Source organism: Antennarius striatus, chromosome 8 (genome assembly GCF_040054535.1).
Source record: "Antennarius striatus isolate MH-2024 chromosome 8, ASM4005453v1, whole genome shotgun sequence".
NCBI classification, from domain to species: domain Eukaryota; kingdom Metazoa; phylum Chordata; class Actinopteri; order Lophiiformes; family Antennariidae; genus Antennarius; species Antennarius striatus.
In genome coordinates, this window is record NC_090783.1 from 23750223 (window position 1) to 23772660 (window position 22438).

Here is a 22438-nt window from a genome sequence, read left to right on the forward strand (position 1 = left end):
TCAATGCTGGTACACAACTTTATTCATGTCAACATCCCGGCTGAACGCACACGGGACACGTGTTTGGAGAACAAGACTGTCTCTTTAACACGTGTGTCTGATTGCCCTCCCCATGTATAAACGCACCTCAAGAGAAAGTTAACTAAGACCCCGACAGCGTTTAATACAGCCAATCCCAAAACCAGTACCACAAACACACTTCCTGTCTAAATGTGGACAGGAATTACTGCCCTGGATTGGGGCAGTTAAACGCTCTCTGCTGTTGGTGTGGGGGGTGGGCGCGTTTCCTCCTCAGTGGGTGCGCTTCCTCCTCAGCGACTCCAGCTGGAGCAGGGAACACGTCAACACACACACACACGTTCAGGTCAGAGGATGCTAAACTCTCTATACACACACACACACACAGACACACAGACACACACACACACACACACACACACAGACACACACACACACAGCGTGGGGGGGGCCTCACCTCGGTCTTCACCATCTGCAGCCGTCCCAGGGAATCCTTGGCGACGTCCTGAACAAGGACAATGTCAAGTGAAGGTGTGAACGATCTGGGGCGCCACCCCCCCCCCCCCCCCCGTCCCTGAACTCACCCTGTTGCCCTGGCTGGAGCTCTTCTTCACGGACTCGGCCAGGGCTTCGGCTAACCGTCGCAGCACCGTCTCGTACTCTGGGGGCAGCGGGGTGGGGGGGGGGGGACATTATTCCGGGACCCCACGCGTACGTACGTTACGTTGTGCGATCACGACGACCTACCTGTCAGCCCGGCGCCCTCCTGCTCCAGGTTTGACTTCTGCCACTGCAGCCGGTGCGTGACGTCCTTGTGCTGCTGGACCAGGTCAGAGGGGGGGTCCCGTCTCGCCTTGTGATACTCTGCAATCTGAGAGGGGACAGCGTGACCCCCGGGCCCCCGTTAGGAGCCGTACACACACACAACACACACACAAACACACACGTACCTTCCTCTCCAGACGCTTCCTGTCGTAGTTGAGGAGGCTGAAGCTGTGGAGCTTGTACTGGGGGGTGGGGCTACCGGGGCGCCCCCGCTCGCTGGCTTCATGTCTGGGTTTGGACCGGGGAGACGGCTCCTGGTTCAGGCAGAGAGATCGTCATCCGTGTCGTCACGTCACCCCCCCGCAGAACCCGACACTTGTTTGGTTGGTACTCACCCGGTCCTTCTGTCTCTCTGGGGGGGTCAGGGGGGACACGGGGTCCAGGACCAGCCACTTCTCCGTCGTGGGCTGGACGTCCACCCCTGAGAGGGGCTCTCTGATCTTCACCCGCACCTCCAGCTTCCCGCCGGTGGCCTTCCGTCCGTCCATCACCTGTAAAGCAGGTCAGCGTCAGAGCGTCTGTCGGGGTCAGAGGTCGGGGTCAGGTCAGGTGCTCGGGCGTTCACCTCGATGATCTCCTTGATGTCGGAGTGATTCTCTAAGGCCTCCAGCTTCAGATGGGCGGTGCCCACCGGTTTGTCCGTCTTGAACAGACCTCTGTCGACACGGAGGAGAGGATCGTCAGCCGTCGCCATGGAGACCAACAGGAACCCGTGGCCCCCCGGCGTACCGTCGTCTTACCCCTTGTGGACGATCTCAAACTTGAGGCCTTTGGACTGGACGACCCGTTTGAAGCCTCTGTGGCCGCGGTTGATGTTGAGCTTGAACTTCTCCTTGAACTTGGGGTTGCTGGTGTTCCTCACGGTGCTGGTCTTGTCCCGCTGAGCCTCCTCCTGCCCACAGAACCAGAACCCCAACAGAACCGGGTCAGGACCCCATCAGGACCCCATCAGGACCCGGCTTCACACAACCACACACCTCCTGCTCTGAAGGGGAAACGCTCTTACCGTACTGGGGAACAGGAACTCAAACTTCACACTGGCGTCCAGGTCTTCAGGTGACACACCTGGAGGAGCAGGGGGGGGTCAACATACGTGTAACACGTCACGTACGTGTAACACGTTACGTAGACGTGTTTTAAGCTGCAGCGCTTCCAGACCTGAGGGAGCGGGCAGGTTGATGCCTCTGACGATGTAAAGAATCATCTCATTCGGCGTCAGGCTGGAGTTCACCCTGCAGACGAAGCAGAGGCATTACACGGCCGATCGCGCCGAGTCACGGCCGATCGCGCCGAGTCACGGCCGATCGCGCCGAGCCACGGCCGATCGCGCCGAGCCACGGCCGATCGCGCCGAGCCACGGCCGATCGCGCCGAGCCACGGCCGATCGCGCCGAGCCACGGCCGACCAAACCGAGTCACGACCGACCAAACCGAGTCACGGCCGACCAAACAGAGTCACGGCTTCAGTGGGTCGTGGTCATGTGACCAGCCCGACTAACACGTGACGCTCCTCAGGACAAACAATCGTTTCACGACGGCGTTTGCTGCTGACTTGACGGTGCTGAACGTCCTCTCCTCCGTGTGGCCCCTGGGCACCGGCTGGCCCTTGGCGTAGGCGTCCTTCAGGAGCTCTACGTTCTTCATGCACTCCTCAGCCAGCTTATCGAACCTGGAGACGCAGACGGTTGTCATGACGACGGTTCACGCAGGCATCCGTTCACAGAATCAGTCAGAAACACAGAAGGTCTTACTTCAGAGCCTCCCCCACGCTCCCCAGGAGGACGAACTGCTGGGAGCAGCCCAGACATTTCTGTGGACACAACAGACGGATGACGAGAAACCTTCAACGCCGTCAGACGTCGTCGGTCTGTTCCGGCCACGCCTTCGTCTCAAGTGTGAGGGGGGGGAGAAGGTGAGAACCTCGTGCTGCTTCTTCAGGAGGTCCATGAGGCTGTGGTACTTCTCACTGGACCGGGGGGAGACGGGGGAGGTGCCCGAGCGAGTCAGGCTGTAGTCGTTGTCGTAGACAGGAATGCTGGGTATCTGTCCGGGGGGGGGGGGGGGGGTTGGGTTAGGTTCTGGGGCTTCTGGTGTTAGATCAACACTGGTATCTGAACACCTTTGTTACCTTCCTGATATCAATAGGGAGGCCAGACTTGGCAGCAGTGATCATGGGGTCCAGTCCCTTGGAGTGTCGGAGGTGTTGTGCTGCAGTAGCCATGTCCTGAACACGGATCACAACACGGATCACAACACGGATCACAACACGGATCACAACACGGATCACAACACGGATCACAACGGTCCAACGACACCACGAGCACCTGGAGGACAGGACGTCCTCACGCAGAGAAGACGACCAGCCCTGTGACTCACCTTCATCTGTTTGGAGCGCAGCGCCGCTCGAAGGAAAGCCTGTCGCCGTAGCGACAGGAAGTCGATTTGCTGCTGAGCTGCGAGGGGAAATATTAGAAAAAAACATTAAAAAGACATTAAAGTCATTTTGGATGAAATCTTCCCGTCTGAGCACACGGGCAGGTGTGTGCAGCTGCTCCGACACACCTCTAGGCCCCAGCTTTAAACTTGCTGAGCTTCCAGGTTCTTGGGGGGCCTGAGATGCTGGAGATTTGGCCTTCTGGGCCGATGGGCGCATTGCAGGCTGGGGGGGGCACATAAATACGGAGATCAGATTGTTTAGTCCAGTTTTGTCCTGTTTGGACGATCCTGATTGGACAATTTGAGCTTTTAGACTTCAGGAAGAGTCAAACAAACACAACCACGTCGTTACCTGGCCACCACCGCCTTCCTTATCGTCTCCATCGACGTCCTGATTGGCTAACTCCAGGGCTGTTTCCAAGACGTTGACGAAGCTCTGCTGACTGCCCTCTGAGCCCTGGAGGGGGGGGCAGCCTGGAGGAGGAGACGAGCACACAACCTCCCATTAGTGGATGGCCTCAAGCAGGCGGCGCTACGGTAGACCTGGGAAGGACGTTTACCTGGTGGCACCGGGAGGTCGGACAAGTTCACTGGCCGCCCGGCGTCGTTAGCTCGGATGGCGTCCCGGTATTGCTGCAAAAGGAAAGGAGGAAAGTTTCTGACGCACCTCAGAGGAAAAATGACACCTCCTCCCTCGTCTTTCTATTTTGTCTGGTTCCCGAGTGTACAAAAGTTGAAATTTGACCTTGACCTAGTTTTCTCAAGGTTAAGGTGTGAAAGGATCTGCTCTCAGGCTGCAGGAACCGACTGGACTAACGGCGCCGCTTCCACTCGTGGATCACCTTGACGATGCGCTGGTACATGCGAGCCTTGCGATCGTCTCCTTTGCTTTTGGCTCCCTCTGCTGTCGATTTGTAGATGTCCATCCTCTGCTGCAGGGCCTCCGCCACAGAGGTGGGGGCAGGAAGCTCTTTGCAAGACACACACACAAGTTCATTTTACCTCAAGAAAGTAGTGCATCCCTGGGATGCGCTTTAAGAAAAATGTGAGCATCCCAACAGTAGTAACAGAATATACAGTAGAAGCGTACGCAAGGATTGAGTTTTGCCAACAGTATAATATAAAAACTAAACTGTTAATTTTACCGATTTAATTAATAACGATGCCATAACTGTTTAAGTAAAAAGAAAAAAAAAAGAAATGATATATTAGTCTTATCAAAATGTTAAAGCCTGGTAGTCATTTAAAAAAAACTTATAATAAAGACAGATGTAATAGTTCACTTTTTTTTCCACTTTTGCTTTTCACTCAATCGTTTTCTTTGCCTTTAATTCATATTCTTTGCCTTCTGTATTGTCATGGTGATTCTGTACCAATCTGACAGCCGTCTACACACAACTTTCAGGACTGTGTGTTAGAGGTGAGCAGCTGCTGAGTGGCCTTACAGATCTCACTCATTGTCACTTGGTTTTTCTCCAACTTTTGCATCTTTTTCGGAGGCATGGTGATGATCAATAAACTTTTATTTGTATATAGAGCTGAATCACATCAGCAGACATTTCAAAGTGCTTTAACAGTCAGACCCTGTTAGATCTTACTGAGTTTCTCTAACTCCTCTCTCACTGCAGCGTGTAAAACGTGCAGACGTCGTGTCGCCGTTTGGTCGATTTCAATCAGACAGAATCACACAGGTGAGTCTGGTGACGGGAAAACTCGCGCGAGATCAAAACGTAAATGTCGATTTTCAGGTTTATCAGCTCCAATGTGCTAACTGTAATCAGAAGGAGGCATCATTTAAAGGAGGATCTTACCTGCAGGGGTCACCTGAGTGGGTGCAGGGGTCACCTGAGTGGGTGCAGGGGTCACCTGAGCGGGTGCAGGGGTCACCTGAGTGGGTGCAGGAGGAGCAGCAGAAGTGCGGGATGAAGGAGGAGGTGCGGAGTGTTGTGTTATGTCTCCTGCAGAGGAGGAGCAGATGGCAGAGATGGGTTTTTATTAGAACCCCCCCCTACAATCAGGCGCACAATGACGAGCACATAATAAATAATCAATAAATTCAGGGGAGGCGGGTTTAAATCTGGGAACACTGACCAGGAGGCGGCGGCAGCAGGCTGAGGTCCACCGGTTCTCCTCGGTCCAGCGTCTCCACCAGCGCGTCCAGCTTCTGCAGACACGGAGGGTCAGCGGGGTCACGAGCGACCCCCCCCCCCACACACACACACACACACACACACACACAGGCGTGTTGATGCCGAGAGGTGGCGCTGGTTCTCTTACCTTAGCAGTGATGTAGTATAGTTTGGCTCGGTCCAGGTCGCCCCCCTGTTTGGCCTTGACGGCGGCCAGCTTGTACTCCCTCTGTCTGGACAGCACCGCCTGTTTCAGCTCGGGCTGGGGGGGCGGCGAATCTGTGTCGTCAAATACAAACGTAAAACACAACAAACTGCTACGTGGTTATTGACGACCAACCGGGGCTTCGAACAGGAATCTTTGGTTCCGAACAAAAAAACCGAATTGTAAACATTTCACGTCGCGTCCTCTTTCACCTGAGCTTCCTGTGTCGGGGGAGGGCGGGGTCACGGCCGGCGTCTCCGGGCTGATGGAGGCAGGCTTCGGGGGCAGGGACGGGTGGATTGGTTTGGTGTTGGGAGCGGGAGGCGCGGCGTCTCTCAAAAGTTTCTGATTGGTGGGGGGAAGGGGCACGAGCACGGACTGAGGTGACTCGTGCTCCTTGGTGGATTCGGGCTGGGGGGTGGCATTGGCCTTTCCTCCGAGGGCGACGGGAGGCGGCATCTCCTCCTTGTTGACTGGTTTTCCTTTCCTGGCAGAGGTCAACATGGACTGAAGCGTCTGGAGTTCCAGAAGAAGAAGAAGACAATCTCAGTTTTTAACCACAGAGAACAAAAGCAGAAACCTTCTGTTTTTGGATCTGCGTCTTCACCTTCAAGCCGCGCTCGTATCTCCTCACTTTGCTGGACTCGCCCTCCGCCTTGGCGTTGGAAATGGCCGTTTTGTACATGTCGATACGCTCCAGCAGGCAGGACTCTATCCCAGCAGCAGCGCCGCCGCCGGCAGGAGCATGAGGAGCAGGAGGAGCGGAGACGGACGGGACGCTGGCTTTGGGAGCTGGTGGCGTCGGGACGGGACCAGGAGTTTGATCGTCGTCGTCGTCTAGAACCTCCTGCAGTTCAGCCTGGAATGGAGTCGTTTACACAGATTATGAAAACTGGAACTTGTGAGTATTTCACATCATCAATTAATCTGATCACGTTCTTTAATAGTCTAGAGCGCACCTGTCAAACTCAAGGCCCGGGGGGCCAACTGTAGCCCTCCACATCATTTTATGTGGCCCGCAAGATCATAAAAGGTCAGTGTGTCTAAAAATAAATAGTTCAAAAGCGTGCTTTGCCCAAAAACTACATTTCCCACAATGCAGTAATTTAGCCCATTTTGAACAAAGTTAATGTCTTTTGTCTGATGTTATTTTTCTTTATTGATTGATAGTTTGATCCTTGATTGATGGAGTTCTGTGGGTTTAATAACCTGACAAATGAAAAGGATTTTTGTTAGAACAGAGAAACAAACATATTTTTTCTGTCTAACTGTAATGTTTGGAACTAGAATCAGTCAGAAATTCAGTTATTTAACATTAAGGAGTAGTTACATTTAGTTACATTACACTGAGTTACATTTAGTTACATTTATTAGTTACATTAAGGAGTAGTTACATTTAGTTACATTACACTGAGTTACATTTAGTTACATTTATTAGTTACATTAAGGAGTAGTTACATTTAGTTACATTACACTGAGTTACATTTAGTTACATTTATTAGTTACATTAAGGAGTAGTTACATTTAGTTACATTACACTGAGTTACATTTAGTTACATTTATTAGTTACATTAAGGAGTAGTTACATTTAGTTACATTACACTGAGTTACATTTATTAGTTACATTAAGGAGTAGTTACATTTAGTTACATTACACTGAGTTACATTTAGTTACATTTATTAGTTACATTAAGGAGTAGTTACATTTAGTTACATTACACTGAGTTACATTTACGAGCTACATCTGGCCCTTTGATGTGGCCCTCAGTGAAAACCACAGTAGTGATCTAGAGATCATACAGGCTGACAGAACAGACCAAAGAAGATGCTGTAAATTAATCTGATGGATTAACTTCTACTGGAGATCAAAAATGAAGGAAGGTGTGTTACCAGCAGATCTTCATCATCCAAGTCATCATCCCCGATGTCTTCGTCGTCCAGGTCGATCATGCAGTCTGCTGCCATCCGCTCGATTTCCGCCATGGCAACCGGAGCTGGACAGTAACCCCAGTTTAGACCGGGACAGGGGGGTGTCGTCACCGCTGCCTGGGGTTTCTGTCAGGGACTCACCTTTGCCTCCACCTTTCCGCCCCCGTGACCTCCCGTTTCCTCCATCGTCGCCAACCAGACTCAGCAGCTCCGCTTCCAGGTCCTCATCGTTCCCGTCGTCGGGCGTCATCCCGTCCGGGGTGAGGTCGAGCAGCAGCCCCATCTGGACGGGGAGAGCACACGGGAATCTGCTGACTCACGCCCGGCCCGGTAGCTCCAGGCGTCCCGGGGGGGGGGGGGGTGTTACCTGTTTGGCTCGAGCTGCCCCTTGACCCCGGGGTGGGGGGTTCCGACTGCGACTCATGGGCTGTTCGTGGGTTCCACTTCGTGGGGAAACCGGAAGTGCTGCCCGGATATAAACACAAGCATCAGCTGTTAGCTTAGCAAACACCACACACAATTATTTATCACGAAAACGTTTGAAACGAAGCTTCAAAAGTCGCGTTAAAAGTGTGTCAGCACACCGATCGATTGGTCGAGTCTCACACCACCCGCCAGAAGAACGCACAACACCCGACGGGCGTCTTAGAACGCCGAGCTGCACCTAAACGACAGTCCGGGATCTACTTTCGTCATTCCGTCTCCCATGGCAACGCTTTACGGCTAGACGAAAAGAGACGGTCGCTGACGTAAAATAGCCGCGTCTAGCAAGTCGTCAGAAATGCCCTTATTAGTGAAACTTTTATTCGTTTTATTTATATTAACGAGGTTTTGGGGTTAGAAAAAAGTTTCTGCAGTTTAGAAAAAATATTTGCAACCCTCCTGACGAAAAAGCGGCCATCGCTGACGTAAAATAGCCGCGTCTAGCTGGTGTCAGGAAATCCGGAAGAAACGCTATTATTATTATTATTATTATTATTATTATTATTATTGCTTTCATTCGTTTCATTAATATTAACGAGGTTTTGGGATTGGAAAAAGTTTATGCAATTTGGAAAAAAATATTTGAAACCCTTGACGTCATCGCAATCCGTAGAGTTAGAGGGCGGGGCCACCGACGGAAGCGCAGAAAAATTTAATTTTGGTTTAGGTGTCCAGAACGTGCCAGTTTTACAGTGAACTGAAAATTTCGAGATTTATTGTAGTTTTCTCGCGTATCTCGGAAGTAAAGCCGGAACCCTGTACGTCTGCTGGTGTTAGCATGCTACCTTCAGTACAAATTAACCTGCTGCATTATGCTAACTTTCGAGTTACAAACAAATGCTAATGTTTTGTGTTTGTTGTTGTCTTTTAATCTTTCATGAGGTTAACTTTCGTTCTCAGGAACATGATCACAAGAAAAATGAAGAAGAGCAGCAGCGGTAGAGGAGATGCCATCGTCCCGTCATGTAGGTGCTCACAAACCTGGACTCATTTTCTTTAAATCTCTAAACTCACCCATTCTGGACCGCTTCTTCTCTGATTGGTTGGCACGGTAATTTATTCATATTCATAAAAGCATAAAATGTGTTCATATTCATAAAATTTATTATTATAAATCAATCAGATGATTGTATAGATGGAAATTCAGTAAATAAAAGTCATAAAATAAAATAAGGTTAGAAGCCAGATTAAAAAGGTAAAAAATAGTCTTAAATAAAATTCAATTAAAAAAGTCTAAAAAGGTCAAATAAATCTGTAATTAATCAAATAAATTCAATTAAGAGCCAGACAAAAGGTCAAAAGTAATGACAATAAGAAGATGTAATAAATTAATTAAAAGCCAAGTTAATAAATGTCAATCAGAAATCATTCACGATTAACTGAGCTGGTGTTTCCGTGTGAAGACAGCAGATGTTTGGTCCAGCAGGTTCTGGAACGCGAGGCCAACGTGCAGAAGGAACAGCTGCTCCCTTCGAAGCAGCTAAAGTGGTTGAGGCTCCAGAAGAGTTTGTGTCCACCAATCCCAACAGGGATTCTCAGCTGACAGGCTTGACAGCAGATATGGACCCTGAGGCCACCTGGACTGCAACGGACCAGCAGGAGAAACTGCTGGTGGACTGTAGCGGGTCGGCACCTCAGACGGGTGCTGCACAAGTCCAGGTTCTCCATCAAAAAGGTTGTGGATCCCGTGCGGCGGGTCCTGAAGAGAAACTTAGTCTAATTGAGAACCCTCAGACTTCGGCGGCAGGTTCTCCTGCCAGGAAGAAGCAGCGGCTGGGTGCGTGTGACCCGATGGAGGAGGAGGAGGGGAGTCGCTGTCTGCTGACGCCAGAGCGTGAACGTGGGCCAGATGGACCTGAGGGAGCTGAGAGGCAGATCTGTGCTGACCCTGAAGACGTGATCTGGACTCCACTGCCATTACTGTTTCTACCCGTCGCCCCAGCAGGGGGCGTCCCAGAGCAGGATGAAGCCAAGACCGGGCCTGAACCCGATGGGGGGCGACACAGGTCAGAATGATGATGTGTTCAAGGCCGTTTTTTAGTTCTGAAGCTTTACTGGTCAAAGGAGGCGTGTCCTCTGAAACACACCAGTGCTCAGACAGACGTGTGGTCGTAGGAGTTCAGTTGGATTACGGGTGAACCTCGGCTTAAATCATGTTGTTATTGATTATACTTAATTTAAAAAAAATACACTGGAAAATAAAAATCAAGTTTACCTCATTTTATTTTTTTTCATTTTCCATACAAAATTAAGTCTAACCAAATATTATTAAAATACACTCATGAATAACGTTCACTACAGAACTGGGAATGGCTATCTTCAGTTCGTTCAACTTACGTCGTTTTTTCGACGTCTCCTGGAACCGATTAATGAAGTAAGACGAGGTTGACCTGTGTTGATGAAATTCTGAGTAGAATCACAGAAGAAGTTCAATCATTAAAGGTTTATTGTGATTTACTGCTTCCAAACTGATGATACTTTTTGCTGCAGGGCAGGAACTGATGTCCACGCTGCTGCCATCACCTCACGAGGATTCAGTGCTGAGGGGGATGAAGGAAGTGTGACATCAGGTCCACTACAGACCGGTGAGGGGACATCAGGTCCACTACAGACCGGTGAGGGAACATCAGGTCCACTACAGACCGGTGACGGGACATCAGGTTCACTACAGACCGGTGACGTGACATCAGGTCCACTACAGACCGGTGACGGGACATCAGGTCCACTACAGACCGGTGAGGGAACATCAGGTCCACTAGAGACCGGTGACGGGACATCAGGTTCACTACAGACCGGTGACGTGACATCAGGTCCACTACAGACCGGTGACGGGACATCAGGTCCACTACAGACCGGTGACGGGACATCAGGTCCACTACAGACCGGTGACGGGACATCAGGTCCACTACAGACCAGTGAGGGGACATCAGGTCCACTACAGACCGGTGACGTGACATCAGCTCCACTACAGACCGGTGACGGGACATCAGGTCCACTACAGACCAGTGAGGGGACATCAGGTCCACTACAGACCGGTGAGGGGACATCAGGTCCACTACAGGCCGGTGACGTGACATCAGGTCCACTACAGACCAGTGAGGGGACATCAGGTCCACTACAGACCGGTGACGGGACATCAGGTCCACTAGAGACCGATGAGGGAACATCAGGTCCACTACAGACCGGTGACGGGACATCAGGTCCACTACAGACCGATGAGGGAACATCAGGTCCACTACAGACCGGTGACGGGACATCAGGTCCACTACAGACCAGTGACGTGATGACTGATGAGACGTCGTCCTCTGGCCCAGTGCTGGGGGAGGACCCTGAGGACAACAGGGCGGGACTACAGCCCACGGGTGTGACCAGGACAGGAGGCCACAAGGTGGAGGATGCGGTTTCTGACCACCCTGAAGCAGGAGTTTCCTCCGTGGATGCAGGAGGAGGAGGAGGCCCTGTGGGGTCCTGTGAGGCTGCAGTGCCCCCTAGTGGCTCGGACAGGAAGAACAGCGTGAGTGGTTTAATGACGTCACATTTACTACCAGTCCCGTGTTTTCTCACGCCTCGTGTTTCCTGTGGCTCCTAATTGCAGCGGCGTGGTTCCGACCTCACACCTGGGCCGTCTGATGCTGCTCTGAATATCACCCACCCCCAGACCCGGGACACCCTGGACCCGTCTGGACCGGAATCCATGGATTATGTGTCAGACTCCCAGCTGAACACCATCACTCTGCTGTGAGTGGAGAAGAGGGTTAAAGCCCAGGAGGGGGTCATTTGTGACATCATTGGTGACATCATTGGTGTCCACTAGAGAACTGATGAATCGAGGGCGTGTCCTTCCTCCTCTGACATCCTGTGATGTTTCATGTGTGTGTAAGCAGTGAGGAAGAGGAGGAAGACGCGGGTCTAGCAGCCTGTGCCGACGCCACTGAGCTGATCCGTGGCCTCATCAGAGAACTCTCCTCCCTCAAGTCAGTCGCTCACTTCCTGCTCTGAAAGAGCTCTCCTTCCTGTTTCTCACAGCTCCTCCCCTCTCCTGTCTAGAGTTGTTCAACTTCTGATTGGTCAGTCTCGTGTTGAGAAGGTTTAACTCGTCCTTTATCCTGGTTGTGTTCTCCTAGTCGGGAGGTGATGGCGGCCCACAGGCACCTGGAGAGCCTGCACCGCAGCAGGGGACCCCCCAGGAGCACCTCTCCTCCTCCTCCTCCTCCTCCAGGGTTCACCTGACCCCACCCCTTCAGGAGGAAGGGATTGAAGCCTTCCAGTTGTGTTCGTTTGAATCTGTGATTGTTGGCTGTGAAATAAAGCTGTTGTTGGTTGGAGTTGGTGTTGGGAAGAACACACACACACACACACACACACACACACACACACACACACACACAGACACACAGATGTCACACAGGGATGTTAAGAGAACTCCTGTTTTTATTGGTTGAGCCACACAGTGAAATAAAAGTTCTCCTCTGAAGAGAAGCTCCTGTTTTAAAACGCTGGACGGTCACGTGACCCGTTAGTAAAAAATTCTTCCGGACTTCTTGTCCTGGAAAAAAAAGTTTTGATCTAAGTTCAAAAGCGTTAAAACATCTCCGGTAGTCGCTATGGAAACCAAACGTGAATCGGAACGAAGCACAGCAAACCCAAACAGCATGCAAAGAAGAACAAAAACACGCCACTACAAACACATGCAACTATATACATCAGATGACACGTCACGCTGTGACGTCACTGTCGTGATCGGTTTCCACCCCGGGGGGGGGCGCTCAGCGTTTGGACCCGGCGTACACCGAGCTGTACGCGCTGTCCACCTTCGGACAGAAGCGCTTGGTGTGGGCCCGGGGCCCCGTGGCCCCGCAGGTGGGACACACGTACTGCCGCAGGTAGGGACACAGCACCTCCCCGGTGGGGGTCTTCAGCCGGTGGGACCCGTAGACCAGCTCGGATTCTCCGTTATGTTTGCAGAAGCTGCAGCACACCCCCTCGGGTGACGTGGGCGGGGCCTGAGTTCTCACCCGGGTCATTCTCTTTGGCTCTTTCGGACCTGAGGGGGTCGCCCGGACTGGAGGCAGCTTCAAGACCCCCGGGGGTCTGTCCGAGATCGGCGCACCCGGTGGACCGGGCGCGCAGCTGGCGCCTCCGGGCTGGATCGCGTCATGACGCACGGGGACGGGCTCACAACCAGGACGCAGATTTGTCCAGACGGGAACCCGCGACCCGGGATCGGTGTTCCGGTCCAGGATCTCCCTGATGGTGTTCGACAGTCCGATGTAGTCTCTCCAGGGCTGGAAGCTCCGCTGGTGCGGCTCCATGAACCGTGGCGGCTGATTGGTGATTGAGCACAAGCGATGGGACGAGAGAAAACACCGAGTTAACGAACCAATCAGGGCACCCCGTGCCACGCACGTGAGGGACACCAATTTTCTGCCCTCGAGACCATTCGGCCAATCACAGCTGAGTTGTGACGTCACAAGTAGCAGCGTGTACCCAAAGATCTTTTGTGCGCCTTGATGCCCGGGCAATGCACAAGAAGAGAAGTTGGACAGAATCAAAATTGCGCGTCGTTCTTATGATAAGTGTCCTAAAAATAAATTTAAAAAATACAGCACACGGAAAAATGTAATTCAACCTTTTCGGGTAAATTCCACGTACCGTAGCCAATCGGAGCAGAGTTGTGACGCAAAACGACGAAAATGAAGCATAAGGTAAATAAGGCAAATAGAGGATTTTTAAAAAAATATTTCCAAGAAAAGTAATGCAAGGTGGCACCCAACAAGGCCTAAAATTATGTACAATTCAGTCGTCTGTTTTGTTTAAATTCACAGCAAAAATTATTCAATATCAAGACAGCAAAATATATCAGAAAAGTTTACTTTTTCTGAAAGTACCATGAACACCATAAATCAAGTCAAGATTATTCAGCGCAGAGGCTGATGTCTACATACCTCCTCTTCCTGTTGAGATCCATTAGGCTCATTATCAGGACTGTGTGCTGCAAACCTATCGCCTGTCTGCTGGTCCTATGGTCACATCTCAGATATGGTTTCTACACATTCACTTTTTCATTCAGAATTAATGCTCAGTGTCACTTTATTCTTTTCCTCAGGCTTTCACCACCAAACCATCGCAGTGTCTTCATCGTTGATGTCTGCTGTGAGTGGCTAAGGTACGTACTGTACAGTTGGCCGAATGGTTGAGAAAAAAACCCCAGTAAAAATAAACTTTCATGCTTTTTAAACGGCACTGAGATTAAGAAGAGAAAACAGAAGTAAAATTCATTCTTTATTCGTAAAGTTTAAAGTGGAAATAAAATGCAGAGCCTCTTTAAATCACCACCGATCCTCATAATGGATGCTGAGGGTCGGCTGCGCGTCTCCATCCTCCGGGCCGTCCCACGTTTCTGATTGGTCCACCTCGGTGCTCCTGAGGCAGAGGAGAGGGATGAAGACGACAGCAGACTCTCCGGGATGTGAGCCAACAACACGGACCTGCTGAGGTTGAGGGCGGAGTACAGCTCAGGGGTACTGGGGGTCCGAACACGTCTTAGATGGCTTCCTAGAAGCTCAGATCTTCCTGTTCTGGTGGGTGATGGGGTGTTGGGGGGGTGGCCCTTTACGGCACCGGGTCCAGAAGCCGGGGGGTCGCTCAGGTACTGTTCCTTCAGGACGGAGGCCTTCTGACGCTGGAGCTCGCGGCGCTGTGGACACATGGAGGGTTTCCTCACCTGTGAGCCCACCCTGGAGGCTGTTTCTGACAGAACCATCTCTGACCCCCCACCTCGTGGCTCAGCCGGACGGCAGCGTCGGTGAACGCCTGCCTCTCCCTCTCAAACGTCCTCCTCTGGTGGTCCAGCTGCACCCGGCGCGCCCGGAGGCGCTCCCACTCCTCCAGGAAGTAGGCGTCGTCCAGTTCAGGCGGGACGGGCGCGGCCAGGCTGTCCTGCAGACGCAAACTGAAGGGAGGGGCTCTGATGCCGGTGGAATTGTGGACCGTCTGGTGAGGAGGTCGTACCTGCAGCAGCTGCTGTTGGAACCGGACCAGCTGCTGGCTCTCCCTCAGCTCGGTCTCCAGCCGAGCCAGGAGCTTATCGTGGTCGGTCCCGGCGCCAGCGCCGCCTGCAGGTCGGAGGTCCGTTTGGGGACGAAGCTAGCGGGGACAGCGCGTCACGTCGACGGTACTCTACCTGGGTACTTGTCCTCGGACAGGACTTCATCCAGCCTGTTCTGGACCTGCCTCCAGCTCTGGACCACACCTCCTGTCACATGATCACCCAGCGCCACCTCAGCCTGATCCAACATGTCGCCTTCAGCGAGCGCCTCATCCTGAGCCTCCGCCGCAGCCACCAGGGTCTTCAGAGGAGAAGATTCATGAAAATCATGGAACTTATCGTCTTGACGACTGATCCGCTGACAGAACAGGACGGTCAGTCAGAACACGGAGAAGTTCCGTCAGCTTAATATGTTACAAACTTTGTGTATGTCAGAGCCCACCCACGAGCAAACACTGTGTCGCTCCGAGCAAAGCATCATGGGATATCATTTTTGTGCCTCTGGCTGCCTGAAAATGTTGCTTTTTGTTTTGCGATTATATCTCAGGTTTCAGAGATGTATACCTAAAAGAAGGTAGAAAAGTGAAAATTTGACCTTGACCTAGTTTTTCAAGGTGAAGGTTGTGATCCAGTTTTCATCCACTTTCCTCCCTGAATATAACGCCTTTTGTTTCGTCTTTCTATCTTATCTGGTTCCTGAGATATGTGGAAAAAAAAGTACAAAAATTTGACCTTGACCTAGTTTTCTCAAGGTCATCTCATTTCCATCCCCTTTGCTCCCAGAGTAATGTGCTTTTCCTTTCATCTTTCTGACATCTATCTCACGTGCTCCATGTCGACTCTGAGCGCGTGCAGTAAGGTGGTCAGGCTGTGGCGCAGCTTCATGGCCTCCCTTAGCTCCGCCTCTCTGCGCTCCAGCATCACACGCAGGACCGCCTCTTCCTGTCTGCAAGACGGAGGGAGTGAGGATGGAGGGAGAACGATGGGAGCCGGCCTACTCAGAGGGGGCTGACCTGGAGGGTTTGGACAGCGGACGTCGTTTGCCTTGACCTCCAGGTGGGAAGTTCAGCACCTCTATGGCTGCGTGGGAGAACACACGACGGCCAATGTTAGGCGGTTTCAGTGAACACCTGACGTGCGATGACGTCCTGGTTTCCCACCTGGTGCTCGCTCCCTGTGCCGATCTGTCAGCAGCATCAGGCGCTCCTTCAGTCTGCAGATCAGCTGCTCCCGCCTCCTCAGCTCCGCCCCCTGCTGGTTGAGCCTCAGCTGGAGGCGCGAACACTGGAAAGAGGTAACCAGGTGATTTTTGGGAGGCGGGACAGGTTGACCTCATACAGACACCTACCTTGTTCTGTTCGCATCTCAGCGTGTCTTGAAGCCTGACCACATGTTCATCCATCTGCTTCAGCTGCTCCTGCAACATAGAGGTGACCCCCCCACCCCACCCACAGCCAGGTTTACAGCGACTGGTCTCTTTCGTTCTGGTTAGTCCACTCACCCTGAGATGGTCCTCTCTGGGTTCCTGGAGGTCTGCCCACCAGGGGGCACTGTGAGGGGGCTCGTTCAGAGGGTCTAGAGGGGGATCTTGGAGCAACCAAGAGTCTGCAGGAGAAAGGAGGGCAGCTGAAGACGAACCGCAGCAGGAGGTTCACACCTGTTCTACAGGTGAGCTTGTTACCGGGGCACTCGGGGCGTCGCCCTGCTGTCTGCTGACCAAACCTGGAAGCCATCTGGAATCTACGGGAACAGGTGACTAACAGCAGGATCCAGGATGGAGTCGTGTTCTCTGAAGGCTTCTGAAGACCAGGTGAATGTCGGCTTACCTGAGCGCCGTGTCTTCCTCATGCAGACACTTCCTGTTTTATTTCCAGATGGAGGCACTTCCGCTAATTAACGCTAACGACCCAGAGAACCACCAGCTGGGCGTTAGTCTAGTCAGTCCAACGTGACGCCTCATTCATTGGGTATGTGGGCGCCCTCTGCTGGCAGGTCGGCTGTACTGCAGCCACACAACCATCAGGTCTTGTTGGTGAATGATGCCAGAAAACACCGCTTTGAGGTTTCCTGTATTGTATACATGTTCTGAGTAAAACGGAATATAGATAGATAGATATATAGATACTTTATTAATCTCGGAGGATATTGTATATTAATAAAATCATCAAATTTAAGTTTGTTTAGTTTTTATATTGTACTATTGGCAAAACTCAATCCCTGCATACAGCTTCTGCATGCTCTCTCTGCATGAAAACACCTGACTGTTGCCCCACCCCCTTGAAACTCCACCTCTGAGACGTTTCACCAATAAGGGACACACACAGACAAACACATGGTTTTAAAGCACTGACATCAACAACAACTGGTTGTGTGAAAACGTGATTTAATTTCTCAAAGTTTGCCCGCAGGTAGAAAGACAGAGGCCGACAGGTGTGGTCCCAGCACAGAAACAGTGTTTGACTGGCTCACACACAAAACAGGACGAGTTCAGCAGCCAATCACGGGCTGAATTTCCCTTCCTGAAGAGACGCTGTTGGTCAGTGACTTTAGACGGGACTTGTTGAGAAGCAGGTGACCCAGACGGTCGTCCAGGTTGGTTCGCTTGAACGTAACAGGTGGAGTGATGACATCATCACTTTTGGCAAACATGTGGAAAGTCCCTCCCCCAAACCCAGCGGACCCGTGACATCATCCCCAGAGGAGCTGGTCCGGCCCGCGACACGGAGCAGACGCCGAGACGCCGTCAAGGATAGGCTCCACCTCCCTCTGCTGTGGGCAGAACACAACACTAATAAACAAACATTAATAAACAAACACCAACACCAGTAAGCAAACATTAGTAAACATAAATAAACAAACACCAACACAATCACTAATAAAGAAACACAAACATCAGTCAGCAAACACAAGCACAAGTAAATAAGCACAAGTAAACAAACACAAACACAAATTAACAAATAAACTAATAAACAAAGACAAACACCCGTAAACAAACAGTAGCAAACAAAATTCAAAAACAAGTAAACAATGACAAACACTAGTAAACAAACATCAGTAAACAAATTCAAACATGAGGAAACAAACAAAAACACAAATATAAGCAATAGTAAACAAACACACTAATAGACTAAAACAATATCAAACAAACAATAATAAACAAACACAAACACTACAAAACAAAAAACATCACTTTAACAGGTAAGGGTAGGTGTAAATACTGTAATTACTGCTGGCTGCATTCCACTTCGCTGCTTCAGCGTTATTAAGGCTATTATTAACACTTTAATAGCGCCGGTTATTTTTCTACTATGGCGAGAACACGTGACTACAATGGCATAGACCTATCACTGGGGTCACCTGGCTGGCGCAGTGCCCAATCAGTGTGAAGCAGTGAGTCAGGTGACACAGGTGGTCAATTGAAGCATTTAAGCAGGAGGGGGAACCAACCCGCTCCTCCCTCCCACTCAGCCTTTATCGTAACCCATGGCAACACTGACTTGTTGTTGCCTTTCAGAAAACAACAAACACTGACTTCGTATCACGTGATTTGGTAGCTGGGGAGTGGGGAGGCCCACCTCAGAACAGGGAGCAGGACTTGGGGGGCCTGAAGGGGTTGTCGCTGGACGGGACCCCGACCAGAAGCGGGTCCTTGGAGGCGTTCTGCAGGCAGAAGTTTCTGAGCTCGGCGGCGGCCTGGGACACCTGTGGAGCCGGACACGATGACGTCAGCCACGTAAACATCAACACAGAGCCTGTCACGAGCCCCGGATGTATTCCGACCCCGCGCGCGGACCCTTTGATCCCGTCCGGGACCATCACTTCCGCGCCCCCAGGAGTCTGAGGTTAATGTTTACATCCGCGTCACCTTCAACCGGTCACGTGGTGCGTTCGTTCGCTCGTTCGTGAAACTTTTGTCGGAACCCGGCCGAACGCGCGCGTCGCACGTCCGGCTCGTGACTTCCGCGTGTGCGCGCGTCGGTGCCGCGGCTCGTACCTTGATCCTCCGGAAGCTGGCCTCCAGCCGGAGCTGCTTGACGGCCCGCTGAGCGACGACCAGGTTGCTGCTGGCGTTGTTGTTGGACATGGCGGCGGGTCGGGACTCGCGCTGACGTGACGTCACCAAACGGCCACCGCTGGGCGGAAGTGAGCCGCGAGCTCTGAAACCCTGAACCCGACTGGCGTATGTTGGTCACTCACCGCCCCGCCCCTTTCACTCTAGACACCCATTCTATTGGGTGACGTCTACGTCAATTAGAAGGCCAAGACACGCCCTCCGACCCGCACAAACTTACTCCCATAGTATGAGTCGAATTTTGATTCTTAGTACGGTGAAGGCAACACGACTATGCCTCGGATTGGTTGATGGGTTAAGTTTCCTGGATGATGATTGGTTGTATTATGGTTAAAGTTCCTGGACGAGCCAATCAGAGGTACAGGACAGCTGCCTGCTCCTTCTCCATAGTAAAGGTTAGCAAATTTCTTTCCATGGGAAAGAGGCTGAGAAAGAGGACGTGACTTTCAGCTGGGGTCAAATAATATTAAATATATTATAAATAAATAATATTAAATAAATATAAAATTTACTATATAAAATATTATATAAAATAAATATTACATAAATAATATTAAATATAATGAAAGAATTTAAACAAAGTCTGACTTCCTGCTTTTGTTCACTTTCTATTCTTTTTATTGCTTGAATAAGAATTTGAATTCTTAATTTCTAAAATTAACATACCTGTTTATAATATAATACAGACAACGTTTGGAAAGCTGCCCAATGTTTGATCTCAGACCTGTTTTTACACTTTTACACACGAACTTCTCTGTATTTGCCCGGTAAATTTCCAGCATTGACTCTTGGACCTGTTCCGTCTGTCAGAAGATTTCTCTTTTCTCATGTCATAAATGTGTATTCATGAAACTCCTCAAATATGATGATGGTTTTCATGAACCAATAAAAGAACGGAGCTCTTTTAAACCACAAACATAATCCAATCTATTATCCAAACACATGTCAATGTTCCGTGTGGAACTTAGACCTGTTGCTCCAGGTTTACTTTGATATCAGAGTTTCAAGTTCTGGATGGTGGTGGTGATGGTAGCCGGACTTGGGCCTCGGGTTCTTCTACCCTTCTTTGGCAGCAGATGAGCTAACACGGTTAATCATTTAATGATTAAATAAATAAAGCAATATTCTTTTATGGCTCTGTCAGTAACATTATGAACAGGCAAACAGTAAAAAAGTAAATGTCCTTCAAAAACAAAACAAAAAAATCGTCCGGTCACACGGAGCGATCCAATAGTTAACAGGGGCGTGGCTCCGTCCTGAGGGGCGGAGACAGCGGCCCCCACGTGACACGAGTAGAGGAACTACCCCGGCTGCAGACTCCATCCGCGTCTCCGCGCAGCCCGACCGGATCGACGGTGAAGATGCCGCTGGTGGAGATGCAGACGAACCTACCGGCCGGATCGGTGTCGGAGGACTTCATGAAGGCGCTGAGCGCCTGCATCGCCGCGACGCTGGGGAAACCGGAACAGGTAGGCGCGTGCGACCACCGGGTCAGAACCGGAACCACGGTTCAGGTCGAATCAGGAACATCGAAGGTTCACATGAGTTAAACTCGTTTTTTATTTGCATCGGATCGATCACGTGCTCCTCCAGGTACCGGCCCCGGTACCGGCCCAGGTACCGGCCCCGGTAACGGCCCCTGAACGTGTTGAGTTCAGTGTTTACAGTACTAACGGGACACGTGATACACGAGCTTCACATACACGCAGGTGAGAACAGCTGATTGTACCTGCAGGTAAACACAGGTGACGTCCGGTTCTGTGGTGGACGCACGTCACACGTTTGTGTGTGTGTGTGTGTGTGTGTGTGTGTGTGTGTGTGTGTGTGTGTGTGTGTGTGTGTGTACATCAGACGTCATCCCTGCCCCCTCCGTGTCCGGATCGGTTCTTGATGGTGGTTCTGATGCTGCTCTTTCAGAGGATGCACCTGGTGGTGAACGCCGGGCTGCAGATGCTGATGAGGGGGTCCTGCTCACCCTGTGTGATGCTGAAGGTTGGGGCCATCGGCGTGACGGACACGGCGGACCAGAACAAGCAGCACAGCGCCAAGATCTTTGAGTTCCTGACCAGGGAACTGGGTCTGAGTGAGGACAGGTGAGTCGTGTGTGGGCGGGGTTAAATGTCACCTCTCAGTGGGGAGGCGTCCCACCGAACCAGGCGTCCTGGGTCGGACCTGAAACCTGACTCAGCATGATCTGCTCTGATCCTCAGGATTGCCATCAACTTCCTGTCGGTGCAGCCGCACCAGGTGGGGAAGAAGGGGACCGTCATGAGCTTCCTGTGAAGGAGGGTCTGGGGTCAAAGCCCGTCTTTGTGTCGTGATGACTGGTGAAGAAAAGATGATCAATAAAAGAAATGTTTCATTCATGAGTGTGTGTGTTAAACTGATCGATTCACAGTGTTTGTGGAAGAAACACACACACAGCCTTGACATAGAGCCCAGTGACGTCAGAACGGTAACAGAGGGTAAACACGTGAGCAGTAAGTGGAACTTTTCCTCCAACATCCGGGTATCCAAAATACTCCTTTAGAAAAGTTCCGACGGATAGATGTGTGTGTATGTGAGGGGGGGCGTGTGGTCGGTTAAGGTAAAGGAGGATCGTGATTGGTTGTCAAAGATTAGCGAACAAGGAAATATTTGTCAGATGTTACGTAACAAAAGTCCGTTCAGTCCGCCGGGACCGATCGGAGGACAGCAGGTCCTAGCAGAAGTTCTCCGGTAGAGACACTTTATATAGGACCTTTAGCCCCCATTCAACAGGTGGCTCCGTGGCGCAATGGATAGCGCATTGGACTTCTAGTCGGCTCAGCGAGATGAGATTCAAAGGTTGTGGGTTCGAGTCCCACCGGAGTCGCTTTTTGTAAACCTTAAATACATTTTGTATTTCATTAATATCTGTTCGCTAAAATGTTTCCACATCGTGTCTGACGTCATTTATCTTAGTTATTCTTTTAAAAACACGCCACGTTCACAGATTTTCGTTAAAGGCAGAGGTCACATCGGTACTCGCCTCATTATTTCAGTGCGCATGAAAGCTTCAGCGTTATGATAGGGTGACGCTGGTCATGTGACTCCGGAAGCTCCTTCCCCACTACATTCGTTTGTATCCAATCATTATTAACCCTTCCTTACCCGGATGTTTGCAGGGAAATGATTGAAAATCTGGATCAATCAAACTTTTTTGTGTAATTCTAAAACCATAAGCAGTTATAATTACCCACAATGCCTTCCTTCACCATCCATTAATGGTCTTCCTGTCCCAGAACGGATCGGGTCTCACTGGGTTCAGCTTTC

General features: G+C 51.0%; 5 protein-coding genes and 1 non-coding gene across 7 annotated transcripts; 2 read left to right on the plus strand and 4 right to left on the minus strand.

The window, feature by feature from the left end:
- On the minus strand, positions 1–8262 carry cc2d1a (coiled-coil and C2 domain containing 1A). The gene is made up of 28 exons (XM_068322164.1): positions 8126–8262; positions 7909–8006; positions 7683–7824; positions 7503–7606; positions 6220–6471; positions 5825–6128; positions 5556–5686; positions 5370–5442; positions 5090–5236; positions 4121–4248; positions 3839–3911; positions 3631–3752; positions 3405–3501; positions 3219–3295; positions 2971–3066; positions 2763–2885; positions 2594–2652; positions 2395–2511; positions 2002–2075; positions 1850–1908; positions 1584–1735; positions 1409–1499; positions 1179–1334; positions 969–1097; positions 766–889; positions 603–679; positions 476–523; positions 1–324 (listed from the first exon to the last, which is right to left on the minus strand). Exons 2-28 carry the CDS (start codon positions 7963–7965, stop codon positions 292–294), a joined length of 3045 nt encoding a protein of 1014 aa, XP_068178265.1. The 5' UTR covers positions 7966–8006; positions 8126–8262; the 3' UTR covers positions 1–291.
- A 4310-nt stretch (positions 8263–12572) lies between these two features.
- LOC137600645 (nanos homolog 3-like) lies at positions 12573–13339 on the minus strand. Its single transcript, XM_068322375.1, has one exon. It carries the CDS (start codon positions 13334–13336, stop codon positions 12791–12793), a length of 546 nt encoding a protein of 181 aa, XP_068178476.1. The 5' UTR covers positions 13337–13339; the 3' UTR covers positions 12573–12790.
- A 980-nt stretch (positions 13340–14319) lies between these two features.
- Positions 14320–16805, minus strand: si:ch211-286b5.4 (afadin- and alpha-actinin-binding protein). The gene is made up of 10 exons (XM_068322362.1): positions 16730–16805; positions 16574–16677; positions 16421–16489; positions 16233–16356; positions 16086–16152; positions 15898–16018; positions 15208–15373; positions 15036–15139; positions 14802–14963; positions 14320–14721 (listed from the first exon to the last, which is right to left on the minus strand). The coding sequence occupies exons 1-10, from the start codon at positions 16803–16805 to the stop codon at positions 14320–14322; spliced, it is 1395 nt and encodes a 464-aa protein (XP_068178463.1).
- Positions 16806–17438: 633 nt separating this feature from the next.
- Positions 17439–19257, minus strand: LOC137600800 (guanine nucleotide-binding protein G(I)/G(S)/G(O) subunit gamma-10-like). 2 transcript variants are annotated; one of them, XM_068322615.1, is made up of 3 exons: positions 19067–19257; positions 18648–18774; positions 17439–17838 (listed from the first exon to the last, which is right to left on the minus strand). In XM_068322615.1, exons 1-2 carry the CDS (start codon positions 19154–19156, stop codon positions 18649–18651), a joined length of 216 nt encoding a protein of 71 aa, XP_068178716.1. In that variant the 5' UTR covers positions 19157–19257; the 3' UTR covers positions 17439–17838; position 18648. The 2 variants fall into 2 exon arrangements, with proteins under 2 accessions (XP_068178716.1, XP_068178715.1); XM_068322614.1 differs by having other exon boundaries at positions 17439–17841; positions 19067–19255.
- Positions 19258–20437: 1180 nt separating this feature from the next.
- On the plus strand, positions 20438–21513 carry ddt (D-dopachrome tautomerase). The gene is made up of 3 exons (XM_068322613.1): positions 20438–20613; positions 21062–21237; positions 21355–21513. The coding sequence occupies exons 1-3, from the start codon at positions 20506–20508 to the stop codon at positions 21425–21427; spliced, it is 357 nt and encodes a 118-aa protein (XP_068178714.1). The 5' UTR covers positions 20438–20505; the 3' UTR covers positions 21428–21513.
- Positions 21514–21906: 393 nt separating this feature from the next.
- On the plus strand, positions 21907–21998 carry trnar-ucu (transfer RNA arginine (anticodon UCU)). The gene is given in 2 exon segments: positions 21907–21943; positions 21963–21998. It is a non-coding gene; the product is annotated as a tRNA-Arg (tRNA).
- The last annotated feature ends 440 nt before the right edge of the window (positions 21999–22438 follow it).